This window comes from Rhinatrema bivittatum, chromosome 1 (genome assembly GCF_901001135.1).
Source record: "Rhinatrema bivittatum chromosome 1, aRhiBiv1.1, whole genome shotgun sequence".
In the NCBI taxonomy this organism is placed as follows: Eukaryota; Metazoa; Chordata; class Amphibia; order Gymnophiona; family Rhinatrematidae; genus Rhinatrema; species Rhinatrema bivittatum.
This window is the reverse complement of record NC_042615.1, coordinates 534,509,502-534,531,339: the sequence shown is the minus strand read 5'-3', so window position 1 is coordinate 534,531,339 and position 21,838 is coordinate 534,509,502. Positions and strand designations below refer to the sequence as shown.

The window sequence follows — 21,838 nt, the reverse complement described above, 5'->3', positions numbered from 1 at the left end:
GAAGTGCTTCAGTACAATTAAAGTCTTTAGGGGTGGGTGTCATCTGGCCCTTGGAGGGGCCTTTCTTGAACTGGGGGAGAAAGCAGTGGGAAGATATAAAAGGGCTAATACAGCAAGGGCTTGATTTTCAAAGCCCTACGCGTGCCGGGCCTATTTTAAAAAGGCCCGGCAATGTGCGTAAAGCCCCGGGATGCAGCTAAGTCCTGGGGCTTCAGGAAAGGGGAGGGGGAAGGGCGATTTGGGGGCAGGGTGGGGCGGAGCTAGAGGTCCCCGGCACAGCGGCCATTTGCCACTGTGCCGAAAGATTGCATGCTTCAAGCAGGCGCAAAAGGTAAGATAACTTTTTGAGGGGGGTTAGGATAGAGGTAGGGGGTGGGTAGATTAGGGCAAGGGGTATGAAGGTTAGATTAGGGGGTAGGGAAGTTCCCTCCCAGGCTGGTCCTAAATTGGAGCAGCCTGGGAGGGCACGAGGGAAGGCTTCAGGCGTCGGCGCGTGCAAGTTGCACTAATGTGTACCCCCTTGCACGGGCTGACCCCTGATTTTATAACATGCGCACACTTGCGTGCGCATGTTATAAAATCGAGCATCTGTGTGCGAGTGCTGGGTAGCGCGCGCACATGTACGCCCATACGTAGGTTTTAAAATCTACCCCTAAGTGAATATATTGGCTAACAGACTACCACCCCAAACAAAATATCTCAAATTCCACATTAAGGGGAGTATACAATCAATTTAAAAATATCAAATATGTAATCACAGAAAAAACATTTTGTATTCATTTTATCACTTTAATAAACTAAGTAAAATTAATTGTATCCATACATCACTCTAAAACAAATTTTTACATATATATTATATGTGTATCACAAACATAAAGGACATCTGTATTAAAAAAAATCACCACCCATACGTACAACACACATACTATATATAAAACAAAAAAAGAAAGTCCGGCGGCAAACACCATGATCCTTCCTAATACAAATCCAGGGAGAAGTACTGGCTCTTAATTCTTTTAGATACTGAAGGAATCTTCCACTTGAAGAAACAATCGCAGCTTCAAAACACAGATACCTCCCAAATGGGCGATCAGATCTTCAATCCATTCCAGAAAACTTTGCATAGAGGGACATTTGATTGTTTTGGTGTAAGTCGTTATTCTGCCAGTCCCTTTGCGTTGTTTGAAGTATTCTGTGCGCAACAATTTCTTCTGTGTGCCGTTGCGTGCGGGCATAGGTAGTTTTTTCCCTTTGGAAGGCGGCTTCAACACAGCCAAAATTTGTAATTAAGTTTCATGCTGATTGGGAGAAATGGTGTAAAATGGCATCTAATGCATCCTCCATGTGATTTAGTTTAGACATTTTCCTTGCTCTTTGACTTGCATAAGATCTTTGCTAGTTGTTCCCCTGAAGAGGCCTCTTTTTGGAGGCGAAACTTGGGCCCTAGTCGGGATTTTCTGGTTTCAACACAGACTTTGCCTTTAGTATGTATAGCTTGGGATGTCCCTCTATACCGAGTTTTTTGGGATGGATTGAAGATGTGATCGCCCATTTGGGAGGTATCTGTGTTTTGAAGCTGTGATTGTTTCTTCAAGTGGAAGATTCCTTCAGTATCTAAAAGAATTAAGAGCCAGTACTTCTCCCTGGATTTCTATTAGGAAGGATTAAAGTGTTTGCCACCGGACTTTCTTTTTTTATTTTATATTTAATATGTGTGTGATAAGATGTAGAAAGGCCCCAGAGGTGCCTTGCTGTCATCATGGGGTGGAGGGGAGGGAGTAGGTGTTAATGCCAGGCCTCTAAAAGAAACTTGCTGGCACCAGGGGGAAAGGAGGCCGGCGGGGGGGGGGGGGGGGGGGGGGGGGGAAGGAGTCTGCGGTTCTTTATTTTAAGGTTGAAAGCTGTGATTTACCTCCCTTGTCATCTGTTATGTTTGAGGATAGAAATGAACCCCTGGGCTCAGATGAGCGATGTCTCCGCCCACAGGGAGGAGCCCTGTGGGCCTCACCGTCAGCTGGCACAGTCTCAGTGGCGAATGACACAGCTAAGAATGAAGACTTTATTATATGGGAAGAAAGTGTTAGTCTCTATTGGAAAGAACCTCAGTTCGTATAGTCCTGGGTAAAGGGAATTACCCAGAGAGAGACTCAGTTGAGAAGATCCGGTAGTGACCCTTGGAGTGGGGTACACCGGAGAGCCCCTCAGGAGAGCGTAGGCAGCTGCAGGAGTATAGATCCGGTAGTGGCCCGCAGGGCGGGGTATGCCGAGGATACCTGTAGCAGACGTTGTAGAGCTGGAAGCAGTGCCGAGCCTCTGAGTGGTCTCTGTAGATGGTATTGAGGTATTCCGTAGAGCAGAAGGCAAAGACTTGCACTGAAGGATGGCGGTAGTGGTCCGAGCATCGGGGTACGCCGCGAGGAATCCTTAATGCAGTCAGGATGGAAGAAGTCAGTTGGTGTACTCACAGTCGGTGGTTCCTGGAATGAGATAGAAACCAGAGAAGCAGGTCCAGTAGCAGTAAGGCAGGAGACGAAAACACTAGAAACTTCGAACTCAGACGCTAGATGCTCAGACATGGAAGGAAATCAGACATAGAATGAGGAGAGGATTCCGATTACTCAGATGAGAACTCTTGGAAAGACTCAGACGAGGACTTGGAATTTGGAAAGACTCACACGAAGACTTGGAACTTGGAAGGACTTCAGACAAGGACTTGGAACTCGGATGGAACGAGGAAAATGACTCAGGATATTCAGAGACTGACAGGCATTGCCCCTCAGGGTGCCCTACACAGCCGATGTGGGCTGGTCATGGACCACCCTGTCCCATGGCGCGCCCTACACAACCTGAAGAGGCTGGTCACAGACCATGCAAAGAGCGAAACCAGCACAAGACTGAGGCTCAGGACGAAGGAGGAATCCGGGCAGTGCTTGAAGGCAGATCCTGCTGGAAGAGGACTCCAGCCACCAGGAAACGGACACTGGATTGATACGGATTTACTCCCAGGAAAGGCCAGCTGGAGATGAGGACCTAGGAGAGTGAAGCTGAACCCGGAGCCAGGAACTGACAGTACATCAGGATCAGGATTGGAAGAAGGACATCAGGATTGAGTCTTGGAACTTGGAACATCAAAATCAGGACTTGGAACTCAGGACATCAAGGTCAAGATTTGGAACTTGGAGACTTGGAACATCAGGACTGGAACTTAGGACATCGGATGCAAAAGGACATCAGGACATCTGGACATCTAAGGCATCCGGACATCAGTGACCTCTAGGGAAGAGGACCACAGGGACATCTGGAACATGATGGATGAAGACATCAGAGGGCGGAGACATCTGGACATCCGAAGATAAGGGAATGTCTGGACATCCGGAAACAAGGAGACATCTAGACATCTGAAGACAAAAGGACGGGATCCGTCGAGAGACCAGGACATGGAATGAAGATCAAGACGAGGAACAGAGTACTTTGAAGAAGTGAAGAGGGATCACAGAGGACTCCTGGAAGGAAGAGCTGGAACTGGAGATCCAGGAGAGGTCCAACTCCATGACCAACTCCTTGCAAAGGCGAAGGCTGACTGAAGGCTGAGCCCTTTTGTAGGGCTGAAGAGGAAACGCCTCCGTTACATCATGAGGAGGAGCCAGGAGGACTGGCACTTTAAAAGAAGAAAGGAGGCGTGGCCGCCTAGGAAGAGAGCAGGACCTTGGATAGCGACGTCCTGCAGAGAAGGAGGAAGCAGGCCCCGATGAGAGTGGCTCCTTGCCATGAAGAACGAAGAGTGATGGCAGCTCCCTGCCGCATGAAGAGGAGCTCCAGAGCAGCCTTCAGGCCGCAGAAGAGGATCCAATCAATGGCAGCCTCCAGGCCACGGAAGAGGAGCTTAGGGATGGCTTCCAGGCCGCTGAAGAGGAAGGCTTCGGCAGCAGCTAAGAAATGGCAGTGTTTGGCAGCGGCCTCCAGGCTGCGAAGAGAAGGACAACAGTGGCTCCCAGGCCGCGTGGAAGGCCTGGATGGCAGTGGCCTCCTGGCCGTGAAGAGGAAATGGGGGCGATGCTCAATGGCGGTCTCCTGCCACGGGAAGTGGTGAAAATGGCGGCAGCCTCCAGGCCGCGAGAAGGCAGGCATTGGCCTCCAGGCCGCGCAAGGACTTCGGTGTCAGAAGGCTGGCAGAAGCGGTGGCAGGGACGGCCTCCTGACCGTGCTACAGGAAAAGTAAGAGGCTGCTTGTGAGCTAGTCTCACAAGCAGAATCACAACACTTGCTTCTGTTAAATGGGTTGGCATGTTCATTTAAAATATGTCTCCATGCTGGTGCTAAATTTATTGGCCTTGTAAATTTAGCAGGGTTAATGAGCTCTTGGCTTCCATGTATATTACCGGTATGCTGGATGTACTAGGCAATATAGGCAAGCATGGTGTTCACATTATCATCTGAATGGCATAATTTGCATGTACATATGCACTAATTGCTCATTGGAGCATTTTTTTCATTAGTGATGATATTTTTAATTTTTCATTGTTGCTCCTCATACAGAGTCTGGTTTGTTGCGGTTTCCATTTCACTTTTTAATCTACATGTTTCTATTTATACTTTATGGTCTTTTATTCTGTGTAACGTAAGGCTTGGTCTGTATGCTGCATGTGTGACAGAGGTGAGGTATTCTGCTAGAGCAGGGGTCGGGAACCCATGGCTCGCGAGCCAGATATGGCTCTTTTGAGGGCTGCATCTGGCTCGCAGACAAGTGTCGCCATACTTCGCGGTTCCCCGCTGACCCAGCTGCTCCCCGGTCCTCCGCCGCCCGGGCTTAAAATGCTGTCAGCCCGGGCGGAACGCGGCAGGACAACTGGAGTCAGCGGCACCGGCGTGCTCTCTTCTCCCCCCCCCCCCCCCCGCGGCCCGGAAGAGGAAGTGGAGAGCATCGGGTGCCTGCGCGGGAAGAAGAGACCACACTAGCGTGGTCTCTTCTTCCGCGCAGGCACCCGATGCTCACCACTTCCTCTTCCGGGCCGCGGGGGGGAGGAGAAGAGAGCACGCCGACTGGAGTCATCCGGGTGCCTGCGCGGGAGTCATCGGGTGTCAGCCGGGTGCCAGCGCTGGAGTCATCGGGTGCCTGCGCGGGTCTTCCCGCGCAGGCACCCGATGCTCTCCACTTCCTCTTCCGGGCCGCGGGAAGAAGAGAGCACGGGCACGCTAGTGTCCGACGGGAAGAAGACTGCAGCGCGGCTCGGAGGAAAATGAAAATCTTCAAACCGCGGCCGATGGACTCCGCCTTCGCCTCCGCGAGGGCTGAAAATGAAGGAGGTTAGCGTTGGGAGGTGGCTGCTGCTGCCGCGAGTTCCCGGGGGGGGGGGGGGAGGGGGAGAGAGAGAGTGAATGAATGAGCGAGCAAGCATGTGTGTTTGAGATCCTGTGTGTGTGAGTGAGAGATTGCATGTATGTGAATGATTGAGAGCCTGTATATGTGAAAGAGAGTATGTCTGTGATTGAGATCCTGCCTGTGAGAGAGAGAGCATGAATGTAAGTTTACCATTGGGAACCTGTATGTGTAAGTTTGTAATTGAAAACCTGTTTGTTTGAAAGAGTATGTGTGTATGATTGAGATCCTTTGTGTGTGAGAGAGATCATGTGTATGTATGATTAAGAGCCTGTGTGTATAAGTAAGAGAGAGATCATGTGTGTCTGTGTCTGATTGACAGCTGGTTTAGGTGATGGAGCATGTGAGTATGTGATTGAGAGCCTGTGTTTAAATGAGAGAGAGAGACCATGTGTGTCTGTGTGATTGAGAGCTGATTTAGGTGAGGGAGCATGTGAGTATGTGATTGAGAGCCTGTGTTTAAATGAGAGAGAGAGACCATGTGTGTATGTGTGTGATTGAGAGCTGATTTAGGTGAGGGAGCATGTGAGTATGTGATTGAGAGCCTGTGTGTAAATGAGAGAAAGAGAGGACATGTTTGTAAGCATGTGAATGAGAGTCTGTGTGTGAGAGAAAAAGACAGCATGTATTTATGTGATTGAAAGCCTGTGTGTGTGTAAGCGTGAAAAGATAGACAGCATGTGTGTAAATGTGTAATTAAGAGCCTATATAAGTGAGAGAGAAAAACATTTGTATATGTGAGTGACTGAGAGCATGTGTGTATAGGTGTGTCATTGAGAGCCAGTGTGAGAGAGAGCGCTGGTATGTGACTGAGAGAGGAGAAAGTTCCAAGCAAACCACCCCACCTCCTGCTAATTCAGAACAATCTCAGGACACCTGGATATCAAACGTTCCCAGGTATGCAGAGCAAAAAAAATTTTGTATCCTTATTATTTTTCATTACTGGATCTTTGTGTCTGCTATTTTGAAATATTTTGTTGGTATCTGGAAATGTTTTATATGAGTTTTTAATTATTGGATATTCCACTCATCAGCTGTTTCGAAATATGTTCTTTTTGTTAGTACAGTTTTACTGCTGATGATTTTATATTTCTTGATTTGTTTTATAAGGATGTGTGATGTTTCTTTTTTCCTTTGTTACACTGCATACAGAGACTCTGGCTTGTTGCAGTTTCCAATTCAGTTTTTGTCTGCATGCTTCTTGTTATGCGTTTTGGTCTCTTTATTCTATGTTAGGTGAGGGACAGCACGTGATTCAGGTGAGGTTTTCTGCTGGCGTGTAGTTTCTGTGTAGGACTCTATAGCAGCCTGACTTGGTCCGTTTTCCTAATAGGAGATGTATTGGTGTCTTAAGGCCTGGTGTAATATTTTCAGAGACTTATTGTACTTTAAAAGTGTGATCTTACATAAAATGCACACATTTACTTGTATTTAGTTTTAAACATATTGTATGGCTCTCATGGAATTACATTTTAAAATATGTGGCGTTTATGGCTCTCTCAGCCAAAAAGGTTCCTGACCCCTGTGCTAGAGTGTAGTTTCTGTGTAGGGATCTATAACAGCTTGGCTTATTCTGTTTTCCTAACAGGAGGTATATTGGTGTTTTAGGGCTTGATATAATATTTGCGGTGTTGCATTTTTATAGGTAGGGTTTTTACTGTTTGAGTGCTGGGAGTTAGTGCTGTTTTGGAATGGGAGGTTTACTATATTTCAATTGTAATCCATTTACTCATGGCTTTCTGATGGCCAAGCCTACACCCAAAACACATTGCAATACAATTAACATTATATAGAGGGTAACTTTCAAACAACTCTCCACAGCTCATTATATACACCTATATGGCCCCGTATTTTATTATCTGCATTAATCACATACACGCAGATTATAAAATATGCATAAGGCTACCCTTCAACATATGCATATATGTTTGGTTATGCGTGAATACTTGCAAATCATTGAAAACACATACTTTTCCTACTTATTTTATAAACATATCTGCATATATCTTAAGCTCAAAAAAATAAACTTTCTTGCATAAAACCCTGCCTTACATGTGGAAGTCAGTATATTTTAAAACAAATTTGTATAATTGAAACCACTAATTTGCTGATACTTCCACCAGTTCAACCAGTCCTTTTCTAGATCATCAAGATCCCTCTAGTACTTCATCCTGAACTCCCCCAGTTCACCTAGACCTCCTACCCAACCAATAGATTTCAGATGAGTCTGATATCAATTTCATAAGATAATTAGCAAGTGTAAAATTGTGTGAATAAGTTGTGTGTCTTTTATAAAATAGAAATTTATGCATGTAATGCCCCTAGACTGCCCCTTGTTTGCATATGTAAATGTGCACATGATACCGAAAATATGTGCACATTTTTTGTTTATAAACTAACATATATGCAAACACAAGCTACGTTCACATATATAGGCTAACTTTACGTATGGAATTCCTTTGAAAATTCACGCCACATGTTCCAAGTTTCTTTTTTGCAGAGTTTTTTGGTTGGCACCACAGCAGTGCATGTAAATATAATACACATGTTGTTGTCATATTTTACCTCAGAAGACTGCATTTTGCATGTTCTTTTACGTATAAAATCTGTTATTATAAATGCATAATTTTTATTTGTGTATGGAGAGGGCCATGGGGGAGAAGGCAAAGCTGTAAGGTTTACCAAGGCACCCTTGCACCAAAAACAAAAATTAAACAAAAAAAAAGAACAAAGAGAGGGCAACAACAAGTAGTGCATCAATATCTCAAAGGAGTAAAGCTGAATGCTCTTGTGTTTTACACCAATTGTTTAGTTACATGAATCATGCTACACCTTGAACTTTCCTGTGATGTTATTGTGCTGTTCTCCAGAGCCCCTTCCCTAGCAATTCTCCACTTTTTAACCTCTGCGGCGCTCCACCATCCTCTCTCACCCATTCTGGCCAATCCTGTCATGAGACGCATGTCTTCAGGCAGCAGTGGGGGAAGGCACTGACAGAAAACCAATGCGGGGCCTATGAGCGGCACACAATAGGCCCTGTGGCAGCCTTGCTCTCTTCTCCCGTGCATGCTTTCTGTTACCAAGAAACCCTGAGCAGGAAGCTGGGGACACAACAAGACCTGTGATTATGCACTAGCTCACAGATTTCCCTCTCTTACTGTCTCTGCCTGCTCCCAACTGAAAATGTGCATCCCAGGGCACAAGCATTCTTCTTGATCTAGACCTGGAGGGTCTTCAGCTCTGGGCTGGCCACAGGACCTTTTTTGAGCATTGGGGCTCTGGTTAATTGTCTTGGATGCTTCCACCCCTAACACTGGCCTTGGGTGGATATCGTATAAAAGGTAGCAGGAGGCTGACAGGAATGGATGCATGAAGGCAGAGCCCCCTTTATTATGGATGACTGTTAAAGATGCATGGTGGGTGAGGCAGTGTTTGGCAGATAAGATTGTATTGCTTAGTAGGATGTATCTAACTTGTGTTGTTTTGCTGGAAAATTGGTAGGTGGAACCTTCAGCAGCTAGTCACAAAGCAAGGATTACTCCTATTACTATATATTATAATAGACTAATTTGAATGCTTAATTTCACAGAGAAATATAAATGGATATTGCTTCTGCATTTGCCACTTTTAATGGAGGAGTAGCCTAGTGGTTAGAGCAGTGGGCTACAAACCAGGAGACCAAGGATTGAGTCCCGCTGTTGCTCCTTGTGACCTTGGGCAAGTCACTTTACCCTCCATTGCCTCATGTACAACCTTAGAGGTAGATCTTCAAAAAATACATGCGCGTGTACTTTTGTTCGCGAACAAAAGTACACCAGATTTTATAAGATACGCGCGTAGCTGCACGTATCTTATAAAATCCGGGGTCGGTGCGCGCAAGGCTGCACAAAATCGGCAGCCTGCGCGCGCCGAGCCGCGCAGCCTGCCTCCGTTCGAAGGGAACTTTCCTTCTGCTTCCCCTCCCTTCCCCTATCAACCCCACCCCCCAGCCCTACCTAAATCCCCCCCTACCTTTGTTGGGCAAGTTACGCCTGCTTGAAGCAGGCGTAACTTGCGCGCGCCGCCCCGGCATCCCCCGGCACAGGGCGCAGTGCCGGGGGACTTGGGACCGCCCTCCCGGCCCACCCCTGAACCATCGCCTCGCCCCCCGGACCGCTCCCTGCCCCGGACACGCCCCCTCCCGCCCCTTTTAGGAAGCCCCGGGACTTACGCGCGTCCCGGGGCTTTGCGCGCGCCGGCGGCCTATGCAAAATAGGTGCGCCGGCGCACGAGTGCCCTGCGCGTGTAAATCCGGGAAGATTTAAGCGCGCAGGGGTTTTAAAATCTACCCCTTAGATTGTAAGCTCTCTGGGGATAGGGAAATATTTACAGTACCTGAATGTAATCCACTTTGAAGCATTGCAAAAAGCTAAATATAAATAATCATGCCAAGTTGCTCTCTTAATATGTGGGATATAGGTAGGGCAGGGTTATTATCCTGATTCCAGTCTTACAGGGTTGAATGCAGCAAGTTCAGTTTAATAATAGTTGTTCAAGTTGGATTTAATCTCCAGTGGTGTGCCTCCAAGTTTGATATTAGCTGCTATCCTTTTTAATATATATATGCAACCATTAGGAAGGCTTTTGAGGTCATTGGGCTTTCCATATAAAATGTATGCTAATGATGTTCAATTTTATTTTCCTAGTGCAGCAGTTGGAGCATTTCCATGTGATTTATTTTTGGATAGAATGAAGCGAATTAAAGCATGGATGGTGAATAACAGTTTCCTTTTAAACTGTAATACAACTATTATTTTATAGCTGGATAAACCTGCACCTCCAGTATTTTTGCCTAATGTTAATATTTGTGATTTTTCTATTACTTTAAGTAATGAAGCTTATAATTTATGTGATACATGATTCTGACCTGTCATTAGAAGCACAAGTTATGAAAATGGATAAAATATAATTGTATAAGTTGCATTTAATTCATCTACTTCATATTTTACTGACTCCGCCAGATTTCAGAATGGCGGTATAGGCTACTGTTGTTAGAGAGCGCTAGGAGAGCAGTCCCGTTTCCAAGGGGATTGTGTGCCCTTGGGCCATGGCACAACCCCAGAGGACTCCAAGGCGGTACCGAGGCAAGCGAGACATGTCCGAGCCTGGGCTGAGACCAGGAAGCCAGGCCCCTGCTAACCTGTACAGCCTGAATGAGACCAACCACGCAAGGTTGGTCTCTAGGTGGTCCTCCGACTACTCCAAGCCCTTTCGGACCTGCTGCTGAGAATGTCAAAGGCGGCTAGCCGGACAGGAGGCGAGGGCAGACGAAGGCTCTGGAATATGAAGACTCAGATGAAGAACTTGGAGATGTGAAGACACAGACGAGAAGCTTGGGACGTGAAGACTCAGGATCAAGGTTCAGGAACAAAGTCAAATACTGGGTTGAGGCTGCGATGCAGCACATCCTACACAGCCCACCACAGGGCGGTCCCACAGGACTGGTCCACTTGAGTACAAGGCAGGCTCCAGACGAATATGTGGAAGATGAAGCCGGAACATGGCGAAGATTCAGTAGAAGCCTGTACCAAAGTGCCCTACACAGCTGTCCATGGCTGGTCACGGACCACACTGAAATGGAATAGGTTCAGTCAGAGTCTTAGGCATGGATGAAGCAGCCTCAAGAACATCCAAGGGCCAGAACGAGAGTCAGGATGGAGGACCAAGATGAGACTTGGCTTCAAACATGAGACACAGGACCAAGACGAGACTTGGTTTCGGGCAAGGGTGACCCTCTGGAGAGTTGAGCTGCAGATGAGAAGACAGGCTCATGCCACGAGGTGACGAAACACGACATGGCACACCAAGAGAGGTGACCACAAGGAACCAAGGGTTCAGGACATCAAAGGAGGAACATCACGGAACATCAGGAACGGATTACAGAACATCAGGAACGAATCATGGAACATCAGGAACAAGATGAAGGACATCCAGAAGAGATCAGGAACATAGAACAACAACGAGGGATCCCACGAAGAACAGGAAAATGCGAGCAGGAGCAAAGATGAGACGTTCTTGGGAGAAGTAACCCCAAGGAGATTAACTCCTTGCAAAGGCAACCAAGGACTGGAAGCTGGGCCCTTATATAGGGCTGAAGATCAGAAGACGCTCAGGGAGGAGTCCAGGTGGGTCCTGGGGCATATCCCGCTGCGGGCCCTATAAATCACAGAAGGAGGCGCGGCCCGTGCCTTAGGAGCAGGAACAGGAAGTAGTGCAGGACCATGGCCAGCGGCCATGCTGCCGCTAAGCAGCGCAGGAAAAGCTGGGCCTCTGCATAGGCCCCGACGATAGTGGCAGCATCCAGGCCGCTGAAGAGAGGCTGAGGTCGGCTCCAGCTGCAAGAAGACCCCGGGGACTGCTGCCTCCAGGTGCGGCGTGGCGATGACGTCACCAGCGGCTCCATGCCGCGAAGAGGAGCACCGAAGTTTGCGGCATGTCGGGAGACGGGCCAGCTGGCTGAAGAGAGGTGAGAGGCCTCCCATGGCTCCAGTCGCGGGAGGAATCGTAACAGTGTTGAGTAATCTAGATTACTGCAACTCCCTTTATTTGGATTTGCCAAAAAATGTACCTCATATTTTAGTGTTGTTAGTACAAACTGCAGCTATTTGAGTAGTATGCAGATTGTGTTGGGGTACTAGTATAACTCCTTATAAGATGGATTTGCACTGGTTACCCATAGGGTTGCAAACCGTCTACAGATTTTTAGGACAGGTTGATCCAGTCATGGATTTACCTCAATGCATACTTGGACTTATTCTGATTTCCCTATTGCATTCCCTAACAAAAGCAAGAGTACAACCAGGACTGAATCAACCTATCCTGAAAATCTGGAGCCAGTTGGCAACCCTAGTTACCCATTGCCCAGAGAATTCAGTTTAAACTGCTTGCCCTGGTACATAAAGCTTTGTATTCAGAATAATTTTGTTTAGTGAACAGGTTAATTGGTTATGTTATGGCACGTGCATTTCTGAATTTAGACTGCAGAAAACTCTTTAAAATGCGTTTTTGTATTGCGCTTCTCTGTCACGCAACTCTCTGCCACATTATGTTTGGAAGGAAAGTGATTTTTTGAAATTTTGGAACAGGATTAAGGCAATTTTATTTGCTCAAGCATTTCAGAGTTAGTCAGGATTGGTTAGCAGCAAACTGTGAAGTGTCCTCCAGCTTGTCATTGCCTGTTTTAGAGGTTTTTTATGTTTGTTTAAAATGATGTTTTATTATGATTTAAATTGTTTATGTATGAATTAAACATTTTTATGTGTATATATTCTTTGTAATCCACGTTGAACAATGTGGAAATAGTGGAATATAAAACGGAATGAATAAATAAATACTCAGTAGGGATGTGCACACAAAAACATTTTTCATTTTGGTTTGTTTTTCATTTTGGTGGGGTGTTTTTTTTTTTTTTCATTTCTTTTGTAATTCAGATAAGGTTAATTTTGATTAGGTTCATTTTCCAAACAAAAAAAATTTTAAAGTCCCCCCCCCAAAAAAAAAAAAAAAAAGAAGCCTCTCTGGGCATCCCCTCATCACTTCCTCGGGGCCTGTGCCATCTTTAAAATGGACACTGGAAAGGCAGAAATGACTGAGGATCGCTCCTGCCTCTTTCTAGGACGAAGGCCTTTATAGAAGGGATAAGTGGGGGCTAGGTGAAGCCTCAGCCTTTTGTATGGTGGGGGGCAGGGGGGGAGAAGGGCCTGCAGTGGCCTCAGCCAGACTTGGCTCAGCCCAGCTCAGGCTTATTGATGAGGGAGGGAGTGGAGTGGAGAAGCTCCGGGACCTGAGAAAATGGCAGTGAGGCCTGGGGAGGACCTTATTTATTTATTTATTTTTAATTTTAATAATTTTGTAATGAACTGGAAATATATGAACATTTTTGGACGTTTTCAGGCAAGTCTATTTTTCCTTCATTCCATTTGGAACAAATTGTAATTAGACTTTCATTCCCAAAAAAAATATTCATGGAAAAACGAGTTTACATACCTAATACTCAATAAAGGCCTTTTCAATAATTAAAGAAAACATGCAAGGTAATTACGTAAGATGAAGTGGTACAATACCTTCATCTTGACCAGCGTCACCAGCAGCTACTTCAAATTTATTTCGACCACACTGCTTAGCAATCATATACTTCTGAGTTGCTACTGACATAATGTTGCATTCTTTTATAGCTGAAAAACATGTAATTCAACGTTTACTTCTAGAATACGAAACATAGAAAACACAGAATATAACACACAAGACCACAAAGCTCATCTAGCCTGTGTATTTTCTCCTTCCTGCTCCTACTTCAGTAACATTTAATTACAGAACTTGTCCATTTTTCCTATGCTCTCTTGACTTTGATATTGTTTTTCCTCTACCACCACCCTTGAGAGCCTGTTGCACGTACCTATCACCATTTCTTCACCTTACTCTTGACCCATTTTTTGTCTCATACTATGATCTGTTGTTCTAAAACTTACTTCTGGCACAATCTTTAGATTTTTTAGGTATTTGAATGTCTGTATTATATCCCCACTTCCCTTTGTCCATATCAGGCCAGCCAATTACTACAAGGAAATTATAAGAGACACTGATAGTTTAACACTGAGTTCAATACTCGTACAACTTTATAGATTTGAAATGGAGGGTCGTAGAATGTATTAGAGATATCTCCAGGGAGGCAATCATTCAATTTTGGATCTGTCACTTTAAGCCAGTCCAGCCCAATGGTCTTAAAATTGAGAAACTGGCATTCTTTATTGGGAAAAATGTGATTGACAGGGGACTCCAAATATAATGGGAAGGTGAGTCATGGTAGATGACATCATTTCCGGTGCAGTGTCAACATACAAAAAAAGGGTGAAAGAGCTGAGAGTTGGTTTTACTGCTATCCATGACATATTGATTATTTCGAACTGTCGATTTTAAGAGTGTAGTAATTTATTACATATTCCTTGCAGAAAAATACCAGTGGCCATACCCTGATGAAGGACATTTGTCTGAAAAGCAGACCCATGTCAAGTTTAAGAGGCACATATAGAAAGTTTGAGAAACGCACACAAGACTAAACAAAAAAACCCAAAGGAAAAGAATTGGAGACATGCAGCATTTTTCAACTTTACTAATAAGAGAAGTACCAGTGACATAATATTGAAGACATTTAGAGGATAACTTTCAAACCTGCGCACGGGCACGTGTGGTTGCCAACATGCGCACATGGATGCGGCAATTTTATAACATGTGCTCGTCGACGCGTGCAAGTTATAAAATCCACTACCCACGCGCACATGCGTGCCCGATTTTATAGTTACATGCACATGTGCACGCAAATGAGGACTCACGCGTGTACGGGGGTGAAATTTTACAAGATGTGTGCGACGATGTGATAGGCCCTAAGCCCAGTTCCCATCAATAAAGGAGCAGACTGGGAGGGAAATTCCTAAAATCCCCTACCTAACCTGCCTCTCTTTTCCCCTACCAACCCCGACCCCTAAAACCCTGCTAACTAACCTATTTGTTTTGTTTTCTGACTTACCTGCTCTCCAGAGCAGTAGCAGGTTGTGCGGGCCAGCGACCCCTTTTTTCCAAACCCATTCTTCTGAGCATACCGGGAGATACGCGCATGGCCGTGGTCATTTGAAAATCCCCACGGCTTGCGTGCGGCCCAGCCACGCGAGTATCTCCCGGTTTTCATGCAAATAACTTAATGATGGTATATAAAAACTCTTAAATAAATAAATAAATAAATACAAGGCTTTAAAAATTAGCCCTATGGTTTTTGTTGATAGTACCCCAGATAGAGATGCAACAAGCTAGGGCAAGAGAACATTGCAGAAATCTCATCTTTGTGTATCTTTGCTCATTCCAAATCACATCCAGTCTTCACGGATGTGTAGTGTGTTGTTCGTATGTCTGACTGTGCATGTAAAACTGGCCCCAAGACCCTAGTCCACCATCAAAACCTCACCTCAAGTTACTAGATTACCCTCCTATAGTGGTATATATAGATGACAATTATGTGGCGCACTCCAGAGGAGCTCTCTCTCTCGCTCTCTTAAAATGCCTGAAACAGAATTTGCGACTTTCGTTTTGGGTATATCACACAGTTTAATGCCAGGAAAGGTATATAGTTATTTCCGGCATTAAAAATGTGTGATAGCGTGCGTTATGCTATTGCACGCTATGCTAATGCCTCTCATTTTCATAGATCCCGCCCAAACTCCTCCCCTTTGAATACATTTTGAAAATTTGCATTCACATTGTGCGATGCAATAAATAATGCATGCATGATGGCTCTAATGGCCGCGATAATGGCCTAACGCATTTTGATGAATGACCCTGTTAATTAGTCATCCGACAAACTATAGACATTAGGGATGTGAATCGTTTTTTGACGATTTAAAATATCGTCCGATATATTTTAAATCGTCAAAAAATCGTTAGGGCCACGATACAATACCAATTCCCCCGATTTATCGTTAAAAAAACGTAAATCGGGGGAAGGGGGAGGGCAGGAAAACCGGCACACTAAAACCCCCTAAAACCCACCCCCGACCCTTTAAATTAAATCCCCCACCCTCCCGAACCCCCCCCCCCCCAATGCTTTAAATTACCTGGGGATCCGGCGGTGGTCCAGAACGGCGGCGGTCCGGAACGGCCCCCTCAATAGAATCGTGTTGTCTTCAGCCGGCACCATTTTTCAAAATGGCCGCCGCAAAATGGCGCCGGCTGAAGACAACACGATTCTATTGAGGGGGCCGTTCCGGACCGCCGCCGTTCTGGACCACCGCCGGATCCCCAGGTAATTTAAAGCATTTGGGGGGGGTTCGGGAGGGTGGGGGATTTAATTTAAAGGGTCGGGGTGGGTTTTAGGGGGGTTTAGTGTGCCGGCTCACGATTTTAACGATTTTTCACGATAGTTTACACACCCAAACGGCAACAATACGATTCCCTCCCCCTCCCAGCCGAAATCGACCGTTAAGACGATCGAGGACACGATTCACATCTCTATGAGAGCGTTGAATAACAGCAACAAATACTTCCAGCTGAAAGTCACCTATACATTAAAAGTAGAATTATTTTATTTACTCATAATTAAATATTAAATGGAAACAGTATACACATATATGATTATCCTGACAATCATATAAATGGTAACCTCATCCCACTTCTCATTTAGAATATATTATCGATCTATGTAACCGTAAATATTGGCACACTATGGATAACCTGGAAACCAAACCTATTCGTGCCTAAATGTAAACCGTTGTGATGGTACATTACTAAACGACGGTATAGAAAAGTTTTTAAATAAATAAATAAATAAATATATATGTATGTATGTCTGTATGAGAACCTGTGTGCAAGTGCCTATGTGTGTGCGTGCGTGCGTGTGTGTGTGTGTGTGTGTGCGTGCATGTGAGAGCCTATTTATCACATATAGGTTCTCACAGGCATGCTCACACACACACACACGGGCAGATTTTAAAAGAAGCGCGCAGGCATACTTTTGTTCGCGCAACCCTGCGCAAACAAGAGTTCGCCGGATTTTAAAAGATTCGGGTGTAGCCGTACGTGTCTTTTAAAATCCAGGGTCAGCGCGCGCAAGGTTGTGAACAGTTGTGCACCTTGCGCGCGCCGAGCCATGCACGCGCTGCCCGTTCCCTCCGAGGCCTCTCTGAAATCGGAGCGGCCTCAGAGGGAAGTTTTTTTTAGTTCCCCCCCATCTTTCCCTACCTAACCCACCCCCCAGCCCTAACTAAATCCCCCCCTACCTTTGTTGAAGAAGTTACGCCTGCCCGAGGCAGGCGTAACTTGTGCATGCCAGCCAGCTGCCGGTGCGCCAAGCCCCTGACACAGGCGACTGTGTTGGAGCACTCGGCCCCGCCCTGGACCGCCACCACGCCCCTGGCCCGCCCATTTTTTCAAGCCCTGGGACTTACGCGCATCCCAGGCCTTGCGCACGCCACCGAGCCTATGCAAAATAGGCTTGGCGTGCGCAGGGGGTGGTCAGGGGTAGGTTTTCAGGGGGTTACACACATATCATACTCACGTAACCCTTTGAAAATCTACCCCATAATGTATCTGCGAGGGAGAGAGAACAAGTGTGTGTGACAGCATAGGCATATATATATAAGAGATGGAGTGTGTGAGAGAATGAATGTGTGTGTGTGTGTGAAAATAAAGTTTGTGTGGCCCTACCTCCCCAATCCACGACAATCTCAAGGTGACTGGAAATCAAAAGATTCTAGGTATGGAGAACAGGAGATTTTTAAATCCTTATTAGTTTTAATTATTGGGTACAATTTAATGTTTCTAGTGTTTTGAAATATTTTATTGGTGTTTGGGAAATTTTGGATATTCTATTTGTTAACCGGTTTGAAATATTTATTCCTTCTATGACTATGATTTTATTACTATGATTAATGTTTTATATTTCTTGATTTTATTTTTTTTTTGTTTTAAGAAGAATGGTAATATTTCTGTTTTTCCATTGTTGCTCTGCTTATAGAGGCTGGCTTGTTGTGGGTTCCACTTCACTTCTCAGCACATTTCTACTTATATTTTCTGGTCTCTTTATTCTGTATTTGGTCAGGGTCTGTCTGTGTTCTCCATGTGTGACTGAGGTGAGGTATTTTGCTACCATATCATTTATCTGTAGTGATCTATAGCAGTCTGATTTGTTCTGTTTTCCTAATAGAAAGTGTATTGGTGTTCTAGGCCTAGTGTAATATGTGCAGTGATACCTTTTCATAGATAAGATTGTTACTGTTTGAGTGCTGGCAGTTAGGGTTGTTTTGGTATGGGAGGCTTACTATACTGTAATGGTAATTCTGTTTATTCATGTCTTTCTGAGGGCCAAGCCCACACCCAGCACACATTACAAAAAAATGTAATTCCATAGGAGCTCCAAGTGTCTTTTTTGCAGGATTTTCTGATTGGCACCACAGCAGTGCATGTAAATGTAATATGTATGTTGTAAGTGATATTTTGCCTTAGAAGACTGTACTTTTGAATGTTCTTTTTCACGTAAAATTTGTAGACTCTAATCAACATTTCAATAATATTGAACTTTCTCTTGGTAAAGATCAAGAAAAGATTGATCAGATGGGGATTAAAATGGGTAAATTGGAGAGTTGGCAGCAAAAATTTGCTAAAGCAGAGATGATATATATATATATATATATATCCCAAGTTACACTACCCCTATTTAGCTATTCCCTATATTTATCCACGTTATTTTGACGAGTTACTGTTGTCTATGTAATATTTATTTATTGATGTTCCTATGTTCAGAAACTCTGTTTATTGTAACGCCTTAACCGCGACAGTTTTGTTCTTTGGAAACCGACCTGATTTGATACTTGTATTGAGAAGGTCGGTATATAAAAATCCTAAATAAATAAATAAATAAATAAATAAATATATGAGAAAAAATTTGAAGGAATAGAGAATACACTAAAATATTTAAATTTAAGAATACTTAATTTTCCAAGACATGATTTAATTTCAGCATATGATATGTTCAAAGAATACCTTGTGCAAATATTGAAAATGCCAGAACAATCACTGCCTGTTCTCTCCAAGATTTATTATGTGTTACCAAAAGATAAAATAGTTGATAAGAGTAAACCAGCTGCAGGTCAGTTAAATTTGTCAGAATTAATTGAGTCCTCTGTCGAGACAGTATTAACGACCAGATCTATAATGCATGTAACATTTACTTTTGCATCAGACAGAGAGACTGTTCTCAGGCTTTATATGAGGAACCGTCTTGCTTTGTTCCATGGTGATAAAATACGTATTTATCCTGATTTTTGTAGAATGACACAGGATAGAAGAAGAAAATTTCTTGATATGAGAGCGGAGGTAAGAATCTAAGGATGGGAAAATGTTATTAAAATTTCCATGTAAATGTGAAATTGCTTATAAAAATCACAAATATGCTTTCTTTGAATTGTCACAACTTAGAGCTTTTCTTGACTCTCATTCCCAAGAGCCTGTAGTATTGGGGTTTGATGCTAATAGAGATATCTAGATGACACTCTCTTTTCAGTTTTTATAGGAGGAGATATATACCTCTTTGTTGTCCTTAATTCGGCTCTTTTTTCTAAATACTTACCCTTCTGAATATTACCTAGAATTTCAGATGTATAGTACTTTAATTTTTCCTTTTATTGTTTAAGTGATAAAGTCCAGTACTAATGACATCTGAATCCTGTAAACAAATAGTTGTATTTGGTTTGGTTTTTTTTTGAATAAGCATAAGTAAAAAATTAAAAATAAATGCATAATTGAATTGTGTGTTTACGTCTGTAGAGGGTATATGTGTGTGTGCAAGGCTGTAAGGTTTGCTTAGAATACCTAATACCTTTCCCTTGATCATGGGTTCCTTTGGGGGGCGGGGGGAGAGAGTCAGTTTTTAAAAATATAGATTGCAGGAGGGAGCTGGGCTTTATTTGATAGGCCTGGGACAGAGATTGAATGATGCGGGGGAGGAGGGGGGAGCAGCACAATAATTGTTCGCACAGGGCAGCAAAAAAGCTAGCACCGGCCCTGTAGAAGCTGCTTTCTGAGAGGATGTGTAATCCTGCATGCCTCTTCTGCCTAGCTACAGCATGAGGTCCAGAGTTAGCCGGACAAAGTTTGGGGGTTAAAATCCTGCCCCCCCCCCCAAACACACACACACACAAAGCAAGTACATTTTATCTGGATAAATCATTGCATACACAAAATTTACCCTCGTAGAAAGAGGCGTTCCCAGTGAGCAGTGAAACTATCCGGTCAACACTGATAGTGCTGGCTGGATAAAGTTAGGCGGACAAGTCTGGTCACAGTGAAGGCCTTAGTATATCATGTCCCTAGCAACCGAATTGAAAAAAATCAGACCGCAGGATTTCCTAGGTCATATTTTTATCTATTTGGATAATATGTGGCATAAAAGACCTGCGACAAGAAAAACATCCTAATTTGTTGACAGTGGGGCCTGATATTCTAATAGCCATGGAATGACCAACAGACCGATACAGTACAGTGAGCTGTTAACCTGCGATTGGACGCGTGTTTTCTATGCGCTAGCTTTACCTCTTATTCAGTAAGGGGTAATAGTGCGTCGAAAACGCAAGTCCAACCCCCCCCCCCCCCCAAAACTAATAGCGCCCGTAACGTGCAAATGCATGTTGATGGCTCTATTAGTTATTCCCGCGCGACTCAGTAAGTAAAATGTGCAGCCAAGCCGCACATTTTACTTTCAGAAATTTGCGCCTACCCAAAAGTAGGCTTAATTTCTGCCGGCACTGGGAAAGTGCACAGAAAACAGTAAAAACTGCTTTTCTGTACACCCTCAGACTTAATTTCATGGTGATATTAAGTCGGAGGTCCCAAAAGTTTAAAATAATTAAAAATAATTTAAAAAAAAAAATGTAAAATCTGCCTGCGGCTTGCGGGTTGAAAACCGGACACTCAATTTTGCTGGCGTCCAGTTTCCGAACCCGTGACTGTCAGCGGGTTTGAAAACCGACGCCGGCAAAATTGAGAGTTGGCTGTCAAACTCGCTGACAGCCTCCACTCCTGTCAAAAAAGAGGCGCTAGGGAAGTGCTAGTGTCCCTAGCGCCTCTTTTTACCGTGGGCCCTAATTTGAATAATTTTATTTACTGAATCGCACGCACAGGAGAGTGGCCTGTGCGCGCACTGGGAGACCGGGCGTTTGCCCGCTTTCCCGCGACTTTTACTGTATCGGCCTGCAAAATAGCTGTCTCTCTCATTGCTGTGATGCTTACTGAAAATTCACTCAATATGGCGAGAGGTTCTATCTACCTACCTAACTTCTTAAGATAAGTGGATATATTCTTTAAAATAAAACAGAGCCCTGTGGAGGGATTTTTGTTTCTTGTGCAGGCCAGAAAGGACTCTCATAAGAACATAAGAAGTTGCCATACTGGGTCAGACTGGGTCAGACTGTCACGGCCGCGCTCAGCAGACCACGTGACTAGAGTGACCGGCTCACCGGGGGATGCCTGATCCCCCGATAGGCCAATCCACTCCTGGTCCATCGAGCCCAGCATTCTATTTCCAACAGTGGCCAATCCAGGTTACAAGTACTTGGAAAGTACCCAAACATTAAGTGGATCCCATGCTATTAATACCAGTCATGGCAGTGGCCATTCCCTAAGTCAACTTGATTAATGGACTTCTCCTCCAAGAACTTTTCCAAACCCCTTTTAAACCTAGCTACACTAATTGCCTTAGCCACATCCTCTGGCAACAAATTCCAGAGCTTAATTGTGCGTTGAGTGAGCGATGGGATATGAGAGAGGTTATAAGTCCCAGCATTCCTAGGGTAGACTTTGACCAAATAGGGCGCTGAGGGAAGGTGGAGACTCCCAGCACGCCACTGATAAGTCACAGTTGTGTTGCCAAAGGGAGAGGCAGCG

At 44.6% G+C, this 21,838-nt stretch overlaps 1 protein-coding gene across 5 annotated transcripts in view; it reads right to left on the bottom strand.

The window, feature by feature from the left end:
• Positions 1-21,838, bottom strand: part of LOC115097864 — a 107,479-nt gene that overhangs the window by 56,867 nt on the left and 28,774 nt on the right. For all 5 annotated transcript variants that reach the window (XM_029614020.1, XM_029613995.1, XM_029614012.1 and 2 more), the window contains exon 3: positions 13,480-13,590. In XM_029614020.1, coding sequence (XP_029469880.1) covers positions 13,480-13,590 — 111 coding nt within the window. The remainder of the gene's footprint in view (positions 1-13,479; positions 13,591-21,838) is intronic.